The 14,086-nt window shown below is 43.6% G+C and overlaps 1 protein-coding gene across 1 annotated transcript in view; it reads right to left on the minus strand.

Moving 5' to 3' along the window:
* Window positions 1–14,086, minus strand: part of PGBD5 (piggyBac transposable element derived 5) — a 73,776-nt gene that overhangs the window by 15,203 nt on the left and 44,487 nt on the right. Inside the window, exons 4-5 of the mRNA XM_055810857.1 lie at window positions 7,247–7,427; window positions 212–409 (exon numbers count right to left, since the gene is read on the minus strand). Of these exons, the coding sequence (XP_055666832.1) occupies window positions 212–409; window positions 7,247–7,427 (379 nt within the window). The remainder of the gene's footprint in view (window positions 1–211; window positions 410–7,246; window positions 7,428–14,086) is intronic.

Below are 14,086 nucleotides of genomic sequence, written 5' to 3' on the forward strand. Positions count from 1 at the left end.
GGCTACATTAGCAGTAGGTTTTTAACCTTTCGGGAAAAAGAATAGCTGTAGCAAGACGCAGAAGGGAAATAATCATGACTGCTACCGTTTATCTGGGATGTTATGATGATCAAGCTCTTCGTCTAGGCTTATTATCAAACTCAGTGACTCACTTTGCCTTGTCACATAAAGCATGTGAAGTTTTGAGAAGAGCAGTAGGAATATTGCTTACCTTGTTGAACCGGTGAATAGGCGTTGGTCAAAAAACGAAAGTGCCCTTTATTGTACCAGCAGATCAAGGACATATTTCCCTTCATTCTTATTCTGTACTGTCCTCTGGACTGGGGAGTTTCAGGGTTGTTCAGCATGGACGGAGGTAGGCCTGTGCAGTCACTCTTCCTCGTGCTCAGCAACCCACAGCAGTAAATCTCTGCATGTGAACAAAACCACTTCTTATCAGCAAACCATTGTATGAACCCAAAAAGCAAGAGCAGTGGAGTAAGTCTGAATGACCTGACTAGAGAAAAAGCGTGTCCTAGAACTTTTTAGTCCAACAGATCTGTTAGCCAACTGGCTTTCTCCTGTAATACTAAAGATTTGTGTTGTACGTGTCTCTGGAAACTGAGGCAAGTGCAGAAAGTCTGATGAAATGTATTGACACCTCCTGCACAGGCATGATGAAATGACAAGGAGAAGAATTCAGGGTATCTTCCCCACAATAACATCTATAATCTGTGCAATAGTCTTCACAACACGTTTAAAATTGGACTGAAAAAAGCCCCAGTGGTGATATGCATTATGGAAAAAAAATCAGAATTTACGATCCAAGATAGTCTTTGATGTTTAAGTAAGAGAATAAATTGTGGAGGGAGCAGGGAGATAGGGAAAGCCATAGCATCTTAGATGTTAACTGAAATAAATTCTCCTACTTGACTCCCAACACACTTTTAATCACAATATACATAGCTGACAAACTGGCTTAATCTACTACTTCACTGTGCTGCCCAGTTCTTCATTTTTAGCTGACTACTCTTTGCATCTGCATCATCTGGCTTATTAAGGAAATGCTGCTTAAGCAATTAAGAACCACTGAAATCACTGGTTGATTTATAAAAATGCATGTGCCAGAAGAATGGAGAAGATGGAAATACAAGTTCAATGAAAACTGCATTTAGAGTAAGGAGATAAAGCAAAGAGTGCCCCAGCTGAGTAAGCACTGATCTTGTCCTGCACAGACATCAGACGCTCCACAGGTGACATTCTGCTGCTCACAGCCTCTTGGCCTTTTGAGATGTGAAAGAAGCAGTGACTAAAATCTAACACCACAAAACACATCTCAATGCAGCCACAAACAAGATTTGGAAACAACATTAATAACAATGCTTGAATATGTCATAAGGCTGTGAAATAATAACAGTTTGTTTCTATTACTCCAAGAGAAGCAGATCTTCTTGATCAAATTAATTGAATCCAAGGAAAACTTGGATGGAAATTTCCTCAGCGTCCCTAGGTTTTCTATTAACCCACCTCAGTGGAAAAAAACCAACGGGCATGGAAGCAGGTGACATCTGCGCACATCTTTCATATGGCAGCAGAGGCTTGTAGTAGTTTAAAGCTCATCTGTCAGCTAAGTCTGCTTGATCAAAGTTTTCATTGTGCTGAATTTTGCAAGTTGGATAACTGGCTACTCTTACAGGGGAAATGCTAAGTCAGAACTACAGCGCCTGGCTTCCCCTGAGCACGTTTCCTCTGTTCCTGGGCTTCCATTTATGTGGCCTTTCTGCCTCTGTCTGGAATGACCTAACCCCTGAGTGCAGGTGCAGCCTTTGTCCATGGTTCATATAGTGCCCGGCGTGCTGAGCATTCCCTCGACAGCTCCCAGATACTATAGGAACACTAATATAATAATTGGTAATACTCATGAATTGGTTCAGTTGCTGTGGGCAGGTCTACAAGGAGCGAAGGCTCTTCCATCAGAAATGTAAGGCACTCATGTCAGAAGAAAGTCAACCAACACAGCAACAGGGCAACTTCATTCTAAAAGTGGAAACCTGCGCTCCATTGATTATTCCTAACAAGTAAATCAGTCCCTGGAAATCTGTAAGTTCCTTCCACAAAAGACAACAAGAAAAGCCTGGTGGCAACAGGCTTACAAACAATATAGGAGGAACTGCACCTCCAGTGGAAGGCTTTATTTATTTTTTTTTAATTTCTTGTCTTGCTAAGAGGTACACAAGTCATGTACCTGCAAACTGACATTAACGTAGGAAACTTTTAGAAAGCTTTCTTCTAGCCAATATTAAGATCTTTCTGCCCTGATAACAAACAAGCCTGAGAAGAATTTCCTTAGCTGCCAAAAGTTTACGACTCACTGAAGGGTGATACTCTCTCCAGGAGACTGCAACGGTGTAAAACCAAGCTAATAACTACATTATTCTGCTAGAGCTTCAAAATAGCAACAGCCATCTCTGAGTTCCCATAATAATTAATTGCAGCCTTTTCTTCAGCTCAGGCAGTAAGCCTGCAGAAAGCTTCCAGCAGATGTTTCATTCCTTACACAGAATAATGGGAACCATTTCTTCTCTCAGGAACACGCTGTGTAACCTTCCTGCGACGTAGCCTAGAAAAGTGCAGCACTTCTGCAGATTTACTAGCATCTCTCATCATGGATGACACCTTTAATCTGTAGAGTTTTTTAAAACCGCCCAGTTACTATAGCAATAGAAGCAATAAAAATTATGCCCATCTGGCTCAATGAAGTTTTTGTGTATAATTAAATCAGAATCACAAGTGTTTGCCACATACACGGGAGTCAGTGGAGACAGGCCGTCCTCCCCTGGTCATCTTAAACTGTAACTGCAAGATAAATGCATATACCTAAGCTAGCTTAGCGAAGAGGAGGAAATGTGATGTAGTCACCCAAGATTTATTCCCAGGGTCTCCAGGCCCTGGAGAGCTCGTGCTGAAGCCTGTTTCACCACAACCTTCATTAGTATCATTTGCAAAGGCAGCCAGGCTCAAGCTAGTTCAGGTAAAAATACACATTCTGTAATCATTTATCCTTGCACGCAATGCTGGGTCAAATCAGAGCTAGAGCAGCTGGGGGGCCTGTTGTGGGAAGGAGCTGAGAGCTTGCTTTAGTCCATGTGCTGGAGCTGCAGGATCCTGCAAAGCTTGTGGGAGTGCCATGGTCACCCAGGCTGGCAACTCCTGCAGCTTTGCCAACCCCAGCCACTCTGTGGGGCAGAGCCAGCTGCTCCTGCTGGTTCACAAAGGGCAAAAGAGACCTTCAGGGATCATACGTTTAAGGGAAGCGTGGGACAAAGGGCTTTAGGAGATTCTGTCCTCTGCAACGGATAACACTAATGCTTAGAGGGGGACAAAGGGATGTGCACTATGAATGAATGTCACAGCAAATAATGACAGCTGTCTGCTCGCAGAACAGAGAATTTGGGGCATTTCAGTGCAGGGTTTCCACCTTTATTCAGAGGCCAGAGAAAGAAATGCTTTGCATGTCCCCTGAAAAATAAAAAAAGAGGTCTATTCAGGGTTTTGATTTTGCAGAAGATCAAAGTGCCCTGTGTTATTTTCTGAAGTTTTCTCAGCTCCTGGTATCTTCATAGATCTTAGAATTATGTTTGCCGGCATCCCTTTATATTACTAGTCACATATCTACTGTGATACAGTGAAAGCACTACACAGCGGGCTTTCAATAAACACTGTCGGTTTTGCAGTGATGCATGTGTGGGTTTGGGTTAGGAAAAGCAAATGACTGTTAAGGTTCCACAAAAATCTTCATAGGATCACGGGGTCCTATGGATTAAAGGATAATTCAGGTTGGAAGGCAACTTGGGAGGTCTCTAGTCCCATCCATCCCCTGCTCAGAGCAGGGTCAGCACTGAGATCAGACAGCACTGCTCAGGGCTTTATCTTGTTTGGGCTTGAAAACCTCCAAGGACAGAGACTGCACAACCTGTCTGGGCATCCTGCTCCACTGCCCTCAGGAAAAACCTTACCTCTAGTCTGAACTACTTCTTTTGTTTCAGCTTGTGTCTGTTGTTTTTCATCCTTCCACGATGCACCACTATGAAAAGCCAGCTCCATTCTCTCAATAACCTCCTTAGGGTAGCATAAGGCTACTGTTGGGTCCTCCCCCCGAAGCCTTCTCTTCTCGGGCTGAACAAGCACAGCTGCCTCACCATAGCGAAGCATGTGGTCCAGCTCTGGTCAGGTTGGTGGCCCTCTGATGAACTTACTCCCGTTTAGCAATGCCCTTCTTGTACTGGGGGGCATGCTGCCCAAAACTGCACTGAGTAGGAGGCAACAATCACCTCCCTCAGGCTACACTCCTGTTAACGCCGCCCGGGATAGTGCTGACCACCTTTGCTCAGCCAGGGCATGGTGCTGACTCATGCCCAACTTGCTGGGCTACCAAGACCCCAGGTGCTTTTCATCAAGAATTTTGAAAGGAAATAATACATTTTTACTGGGTGCCTCTTTCTAGATTTTCCAGAAATCTCTTTAGTTCCCTTAAATGTCAGTTTAGGTTCCCAAAATGTTTAGTTTCTAAACATCAGCTTATTGAAATCTTCCCCATTTCTCTGTTGATAGTCACACACTAGCCCCCCCCCCCCCCCCCCAACAATGTAAAGCAGTTAAGATCAGTACCAATTTTTTATTTTCAGTTCTTAGTGGGATCTTTCTACCACTGATTCTGCTCTAGCTCAGAAACTCAGTTGTCTTGAACAAGAAAAATAAATTCATCAGTTTAAGAACGGGTCTTGAACTGTCATAAGCATCAAAGTATAGATGCTTTTCAGCAGGCTCTCATGACACTTCTTGGTCATGGTGTGGGCCTGTTTGGATTTAGCTGGCTAAGCCACATACCACAAAAAGCATTAAGGTCATTGCTGAGGGTGATTGTGTGATACATTAGGAGAGATGTCTCTGCCGAGTTCAGGCTCCTCTGCCTGCCTCTCCCCAAATGTACTGCTGATGCAGTAGGATCCCAGCAGGTGCTGGCAATACATTAGCTGCTTTGCAGTAGAGTCAGTAAACACCACCTCCTCCCGGGCTCCTACTGACTTCACCACTGCTTGACACTTCTAGAATCTTACCTCTGCCAGTCTCTCACAGTCCTTCCAGTTCAACATCCCCCTGAAAAACCTTTAAGCTAGCCCCTAGTAACTCATGGCAAATGCAGACAATGCCATGACCTTACTAAACAGAAATATTTTCACATTCTCCCCATGATCTTCTCTATACAGGATGGCACACTATTTTGCAAAGCCAATAAACCTGCTATCTTAGTGTCCACCCCACCCACCCACCCCACAGCTTCACCCCTAGGAAGCTGACAGCATGTACCAGATCTGAAATTTAATTCTGGAAGCAGCTGTCAAATATCATAAAATGTCTCATGAAGCCAAATAACAAATCACGAAACAAACTGAAATCTCAGTATAGCATTAGCATATTTGATCAGATAGTAAGTCAAAATTACATGCTTTAAAAAGACATTAGCGAATTTGCTACCTGCTAGAAACTCTTAATTTAAATGATCTCTTCAGTGTAAAGCCCATGAATAATTCACCCCTGTGAACAATCTGAATTATCTTTAAGCAATAAACACTCAACTGGTTTAGTAGCCATGCATTTTTTTCACCAGGGTTACGGACCAGCTGTGTCATGCCATATTGTCTTTATCCTTCCCTAGTAGAGCATAAAGGGTATGACTCAGCAGTCAAGTCTGTCAGTGGACACATTTAAACCTAACACACCTCAGGTACTGTTCTCTACTTTTTTTTTTTTTTTAACTCAAATACCTGTGAGTTCTCTACATTTTTTTTTGAACCCACATTTTCCTCATTGCTTTGGAAGTCTTAAAAATGTAATGCTTATAATCAGCTGTGAATTCACTAAAGACCAGTCTGCTCAGAGGAAAAATTCCAGTGCACTATAAATATGCTTGACTTCTTTCCCATTTGGTTATTCGCAGTGTTTGGGAAACCATGACTCTTTTGTGAGAATATGCTGCTATTGCACTGTGCTCTGTGAGCTTCCAGCTTACCTGGAATAATGCAGGAGCAAAGTCCTGCACGGAGCTCAACAGAGACAGCCCTCAGTGCCAGCGCAGTCTGAAGCACTCAGCTACAGCACTGGCGCAGCTCACTGGCATTCTCATTTTAAATGAGAATCAACACATTGTCTCAATTCCCAGGTTTTCCCCCTGCTTTGGGTCAAGTTTCATCAATATAAAGCTCTAAGCGGGTTTAATTTTCTGCAATGCCAGAAAACATGCCAAAAGCAAAACTCAGTCATCGGTGGTGTGCTGAAAAGGGAAACGGCCCTATAGCCTCCTCATACGTGACGCACAGTGGCAGCCTCCAGCCTTATTAATGGGAAGGATCCATTCTGTGCACCACCCCGACTCTGAAAGGCCAGGCTGACTGAAGGATGAGCCAAGAGTTACATTGAGATGACTTAAAACTGGCTGTCAGGAGTGCAGGAGCCTGTAAGTTACGGGGAGTCACAAGCCTCCAGCATTTCTGAAAGCAACGTAACATGTGGCTTTTCCACACCCAAGGTGAGGGGGAGTTTGAGAGAGAGGACGACCTGGGATTACCCTCTGCACTAGCAAGAAACTGGCTGGGAGAGCCATACTGACAGACATTCTGCTGGCAGGAGTGCTTTTGCTAATGTAGAGTTGATTATGCTTTCAAAAGTAAGAACTGTCCTGCCAAGGCACGTTGATACCAGCGAAAACCCCTGAAACTGTGCTAGGGCTTTTGCAATGTCATAAAAAGTCATCTAGAGAAGTCTCATCTTTAACAGATATTAAACCTGCAAGGACTTCCAAGGCACACTTTTAAGGAATCATCCCCTTTCTGGTCTTTCATAACAGGAACAGAAAAACCACAAGCAGCTAGGAAATCCCTTGGTAAGTCCCCAGGCCATATAGGAGAGTAGTCCTCACATTTCTAAGGCAAAGAACACAAGCAAGGGCTTTAAATGACCTTATTTATGATGCTTTTACATCCTTATTTTGAACTTTAAGAAGATTTAAAGAGGAAGATTTAAAGAGCAACTTAGAAAGTCCTCTCCGTATAGTACCTTTTAATGAATAAGAACTTTTCTTAGAGATGACCAACTTATCTATACAAGGAACTGAAATATCAGTGTAGCCTTTTGGGAGTTTTTTTTTTAAATTCAGTGACAGAAGGCCCCTAGGTCATCATTAAAACCCAGTGAGTCACCCAATACAGACCTTGCTTCTCAAATTCTTCAAAGAGATTCAGGCTGGTAATGCTTGGGCCAGTGAAGATGATGTAGTTCTTCCCAGAAGCGTTCTGACAAAGGCTTTTGGCCACCATACTGTGAAGCTGCGGTTTGTTCTTCAAAGCATCCAGCCCGTCAGCACCACTCCCTTCTTTGAGATGGACATAAATCTTAAATGAGAAATGGTAAGAAAGTCAGGTTATAAGGAATCCAGCGGGAGCAGATGCAATTGCTAACATACCTGCTCAGCTCAACTGGAGACAAGCTGAGAATCAAGGCAGCAGATACCTTTTATAAACTGCTAATTAATCTCAAGTCCCTTTCAAGAGGCTGTTGCTTTAAAACCACCTCAGGTTAGCTGGCACAGCTACTGATAAATACAGCGTCCTTTGCCTCAGCTTAAGGGCTTCCTGAGGTTCTTGTCACTGTTGTGCAGTTTGAAGATTGTTTGCTTGGCAGGAAAAGACTCTAGTCATAACTGAGATTGCGTGTCCTACTGAATCTGCATAGGCTTCAGTGCTGCCAGCAAAAGGAGAGCATGGGAACTTCAGTTTCAAGAAAGGCTACTACAAGACGACCAGAAGGAAACGGCCCAGTAGCTTCACTGCAGCAACATTCTGATTTATTTCTGCTGGCAGCAACCATTAGGCTGCAATGCAAGTGTGCGTGCACCCCCATAAATGAGAGGAGCCAGCAATACACACACCCAACCAGTCAGAACATCCTCATCAAACTCCCCAGGCACAGCACTAATTCTTAGATCCTTTACTTAGATCATGAATTGGAGACAACCCAACAAAACAGACCGACCCAGGAACATGCTGCTGCAAACGGGGAAATGCCTGGCGCATTTGTAGCAGGCTGCAGTAGCTTTAGCGTATTATCTTGCTACAGTGCAGTCCACATCGCTATGCATTTCAAGAGAGCTGTCACCATCATCTGTAGGTGTACATACATGTTTGTGTTAAGAGTGCAGGAACTTTTATCCCTTAGTAAGGTGACTATAATTAACAGAACACAGTCCCACCAACTGAAAGAGCACTGAAGTAAAGCTACTGCTTCCTTCCTACAAGTGATCCCTCTAGAAAAGGAGTCTTCTGCATTGTCACGCAGAAGGCAAAACACATAACCCTTCCTTTTGTACACAAGCCTTCGATTTTATTTCACTGACAGTATGTTACAAGCATAACTTCCACCACAGTTGAACACCTCTTAAAACCAACTAGGCATCTGACCTTCATCTTGTTCTAAAAGTCAGCAGAAATAACCTGCTGGAAAGAGAAATGAGAAGCAGCAGACACTGTGCTCAGTCACTCAAACAGTACTGTAACACCACAGAGCTTGCAAAGATTTAGAAGCACACACAAATGCAAATTTTCTGAAAAATTTGCCCAGGCCTGTCTTTGTGACTTTGGTTCTGGAATACTCAAATCTTGTTGGAATTCCAGAAAAATTTACCCATCAGGGAAAAAGCTGAAAACTGCTCAGTATTTAGGGGCAGGGAAAAGGAATTTTGCCTTCTTTATTGGAGTGATGTATCCACAACAAGCTTTTGTTAAACTTGCTTGAGACTTCAACCATCCAGAACACGCAGCATTGCTTTCCTGTATATGCATCTGTTTCTCTTACCACCACACTCCTTCATGAAGGAAAATTCATTACAATGCTCAGAGAACAAAAATGATCACGCTTGCAGTAGTGCTCCCAGTAGCTTATATCTCAATGATCTTAGAAAGGAACAAAATTCGATTAAACCGCTTCTCCCTATTTTAGATGGCGTATCTCCCAGCACTGGTATTCTAGACATACTGACGTAATATTCCCTAGCAATTCATGCACCGTGGAACAGCCCCCAGAGGAGTGTGTTATGTATAAAATCTCTGAGAAATGAGACTTAATTTGTATTTTGAAGTAATTGACGTGCTAAAGCACAAAGCTGGCGCAAGGACAAATGCGCACTAATTTCAACAAGAAGCACAGCATATATTAAAAGGCAGTCTTCAATATCCATTATTTAAGTTTTTTTAAAAAATAAATAAATCCCTCTTTTGGTAGAAACGGTTTCTAAATGAGAACAAAGGCAGGAATGTTTGCAGACTCCCTGATCATGCTCCACTCACTTCTAAAAGCTGTCAGATTTGTGCTTTCCCCAATGCTAAGGCTGAGGACTAGCTAATTAAGATAAGTCATTTAGGTTATTAATCAGGGCTCCAGAGAACAGCTTAACAGTGAAATGCCTACAAAGGGCAGACTGTTCCAAATTTACAGTAAAGCCATTTTATGATTATTGGCATCAAAATTAAGATTAGGTTACTAGTATGCCAGCACAGAGACCACACATCAAGCTCTTAAAATCTACAGACAAAGCAGTGGAGACAGAAGATGCAGACAGATTAGTTTTGACCTTGGATTAACAGTTGAGATGAAAACAAAGCAGGAATCTCTACGTCTATACAAATGTCCCACACCTTCCCTCCCCTATTGCGGTAAGCCTTAGCCAACCAAGTCTCTCCTGCCCCATGCTCATTTCGTGTTCCTTGTAGAGTACCAACCTTCCAAGAGATGAGACAGTCTGGGGTCACTGCTGGTGTGCAAATTGATCCCTCACTGTGGGTTGGTTTGGGTCTGCAAGCAGTTACTTTGAAGAGCAGGCCCACCATGCAACTGTCCACTGAGGTACCACTATTTTCACGCTGGGATGCTACATATTCTATAGGTTTTGTTAGCAGAGTTCCCTGTGCACCTGGCAGCCTTCCTTTGCACCCTCCCCTATTTTGAGGGTCTTTGTAATGGCCACCTTGTGATTCTCATCCCCCCTTGCTCTGTTCACCTCCGCAGCGCCCTTTAATCAAACATCCATACCCACTGCTGAACTTTTCCTCCTCCTCCAATGTCAAATTTATCCCCCTTTTTTCTCCTGGGGCATTTCCTTGCCTATCCAAGCACAGCCTTTGTTCTTGGCACAATTTTTCTTGTTTTGGAAAAGCAACATTCAAAGCTTTAGCATGCTCAGCTCTGTTGGGAAGATGGGTGATGGCAGCATAATGTTAGAAGGCATAAAGGCTGCTGTGAAACAGTGGCTGGTACAGACAACAGGCAAAGGCATAGCTTCAAATATCTTTCAGGTGCCTAGGATCCCATATGGACTTTATTTTCCTGCTCCACATCCTCTCATCCAGCTTATTTCATTCTACCTCAAATCATTAAGATCCTGCCCTACTGAAGCCCAGAGCATTCCCTCCCATTCTGTAATGCGTTAGAAGTGGTACTTAACAGTTAGCAGTCTGTAGAAAAAGAACAGAACTGTCAGAAACTGGCTGCAAGACCTTCACAGGCATAGTCAGAAGCAGAGCCACCCAAAACACTTGTTAAACCATTCACCAGAGCTGCTGGGTTGCCCTGTGACAGCTTCAAAGCTTTGTGTCCCTTCCATGTGCTCCAACAGTAAACTGTCACCTGAAGTACAGGCTCGACAACTGTTGCTGGACAACAGATGGAGATGTTGACAGCAACATCCTCTGCTTCTGCAGGTGACAGAAAAAGCAATGCTTCTTGAATATCTGCAGACATCACATCTGCTGTGTATCTTTTTCTAGTGGCTACTGATCCATTCGACCTACAGAACCAAATGGGATAACTTCTACAGATGTGACACCATCTTAGCAGATACCATGCCTTGGGAGGCAACTACGGGCTGAGGCTCTTTATCCTGCAGTGCTGGGACAGAAATGGAGCTTTCTCTAATCATCCCTCAATTATTTGTTTCTTATCAGAAATACATTCAGTTCCACCATCTCTCTATCTACTGCAGCCCTACTGCACCAGATACTTTCAATCCAACATGCCTTAATCCTGGTGCACAACACCAGCTCTCTCTTCTCACACTGTTTGACTCATCCCTCAAACCCTCCTCTCTTCTGCCTTCAGTCTCCATGCAGCTTGCTAACAGTCCCTTCCCTTTAGAAGTCTGACAGTAAGAAAAGACCTTCACAGCCTCTGGCTTATCTTTCCTTCCACCTACAACCGCTTCTGCCTGCTCCCATCACAAAGGCAGAAGTAGGTATCAATCAAAATACCTGAATGCCTGAGCGACAAGGTATGGGTGAAGACTGTGCTGAGCTCTTCCAAATCAACAACAAGAGTGAAAACTGTTCTGGAAGGACTGTTCGCCTGCACAGAAGCAATCAGAAAAGACATCACATTTCTGAGTGGGAGATTTCACGTGTTGACAGATGAGAGGTAAGTCAATCACCCGTTGTTCAGAAACTCAAACCAAGTATGTTTGGCTACAGAGGCAGACTGCTGAAGAGAGTGCTACCAGAGGAAGGAAGGTCTCCAAGTAGATGTCTATGCTACAAGCCAACAGAATTTTTTTCCTTGCTCTATGGTGGCAAATTATTCTATGGAAAATGGAAGGTTCATAATGTCTCCCTAGAAACTGAGTAAAAAACCTGAGCTCTTCAGAACAAAACCTGCATCTTGACTGCACATTGAAGAGTGTCCTAGAAACTAAAATATTGGTGATTCTGCTCATATTCAAAGCTCAGATGGCAAACTGAAAGTGCCTGTGAATAGCACATCCCAAATACTCCACATTCATACATAATTGAAGCACCCCAGGGTGCAAATTTAAATGAAACAGATGACATTTGGAAGGAAAAAAATAAAGTAGTAAAGGGGGAGGTAGTAATAAACAGGAGGAAGATTTTGAGAGCTACATTGTGCAAAATATCTCACAAAGGGCAGACCCTAAACAACCACAAAACAGAAACCAAGTTTTTAGATGACACAGTTATAAAAGCAAAAGAACAAAGAAAGGTACTGTCATACTTTTTGGATCCTAAATAGCTATTGAAAAAATAACTTAATTTTTCTATAGGCTTCACAGTCATATACCCAAGTGCTCATCCTAGCACCACTTGCTAGATCCTGCCTCACTCTGTCTTCCCTTCTCATCCTAAACCTCATCTCTAGCTCCTGTCATTACCAATGCTGTTGAGAGATCCACCTCCAGTCTCACCCTAAACCTGCTGCAGCTTATATTCCCCCCTTCTTTAACGCCCTCTTTCCAGCCAGTTCTTAGGTCTAGCTCTTCCTCAGCAGCTGTTGGCATCACTGATGGTGCTCCTACCAAGGCCAGATCTTTTCATTTGTCTAAGCCTTTCTTCATTCTCCTCCTAGTCCTTTAAAGGCTACTTTCAAAATAGCATGCAAGGGACATGCAGCTTTCCCAATCTGTTGCCAGCTAGCTCTTGGGGTTCTCTACAAAGCTCTTTCCTTGGTCCCCCTCTCTTTTTCTTCTGCCTCCTATTCTGAGTGATTTCAATCTGCATTAACATACAGATGCAGCCAATATCTTTGTAACTGGTAAACACTGCTAAACACTGGTAAATGCCTGTTTTGCCTGCGTATGTTCTTCAAAGTTTCTAACAAGATCTTTGTGAGACTGGCCGAAAGATGCTGGTAAAGTTGACAATGCAAGCCCATATGGCCTAAAATAAAGCTCTTTGTTTTCCTTTCCATGATATCCCTCCCCCATGTGACTTTTTTATCACTGAGGGCACTACGACATCTTAACTCTATGGCAGACCAACAACCTGCGGATTGCCAAATGCAGATCTCTCTCTGTAGCTTCTTCCAGGCCAGCCACAGATTCATTACCTGTAACACCTCCATGATAAAGAATTTCTTATTCTTCCAAATACCTAAGAACTTCCTGGCTCTGCTCCCAATTACTGCTATCATCCTTCTTTCCTTTGGCCTTACTTAAATGTATCTTGACAGCCAGACAGTGCTCTGCCCCAGAGATCGCTTGCCTAACCCTTTGCTTTGACCGTGTCAGCCTTCTGCCAGTTCCCTCTTCTTTGCAGCACCAAATGGAAGTAGGGCTGGAAAACGGAGACAGACCTTTGTAGTTTAGCCTTCCCTATTGAGTTCTTCCCATACTTTTTCAGTATACTGATTCCTGCCTGTGTTTGCCCTGAGAAGCCAGGTATCTAACCACTGAAGTCAAAACAAGGCCACATTTGCTTCTTTCCACGTTGCCCTTCTCCTGCCTGATTGGAAACCACTGCTAACCTCTGCAAAGCTCTTTCATTTTGCTCTTCAATACCTTTCTTAGAAAGGATACAACCCCCATAATGCAACTCTAATCTATACATTGGTGCTGCTGCCTCTCAATGCTGCTTCGCCAGGCTCCCTCTGTGTAACTGCGTAGTGGGATTGCATGGCAAGGTTGGGGGGGGGGGGGGGGGCAGTATACAGGGGTGGCTTCTGTAAGATGTCAGAAGCTTCTCCCATGTCTGATGGAGCCAACCACCACCAAGATGGAACCGCTGCTGGCCAAGGCCAAGCTAATCAGTGACAGTGGTAGCGCCTCTGGGATAACATATTAAGAAGTGAGGAAAAAAAGCTTCTGTGCCAGCAGAAGAGAGGAGTGAGAATATGTGACAGCAACAACTGTGTAGACACCAAGGTCAGTGGAGAAAGAGGGGCAGGAGGTGCTGGAGCAGAGATTCCCTTGCCATAGCAAAACTATAAAGTGAGGAAGAGAGGAGCCTCTGGTGCTTTTAGCCTCCTTCCCCAGGCAGCGCTGCACTGAGCGAGAACAGCTGCAGAAAGGACACCACTACACTGGTAGTTTTATCATCAGAAACTCTGAACACTGCAGACAAGAACTAAAAAATAACCTTAATTCCCACCCAAAAATAGACACTAGGACTGCATGTAAACTCTAGGAGACATCTCTGCATTAGGCCACATTTACATGTTTGCTTTCCCCATTCATCTAGAAACACGGTAAGACAGTAAACTCCATAGAAATGAATGC

The sequence above is a fragment of the Falco peregrinus genome, chromosome 7, assembly GCF_023634155.1.
Source record: "Falco peregrinus isolate bFalPer1 chromosome 7, bFalPer1.pri, whole genome shotgun sequence".
In the NCBI taxonomy this organism is placed as follows: Eukaryota; Metazoa; Chordata; class Aves; order Falconiformes; family Falconidae; genus Falco; species Falco peregrinus.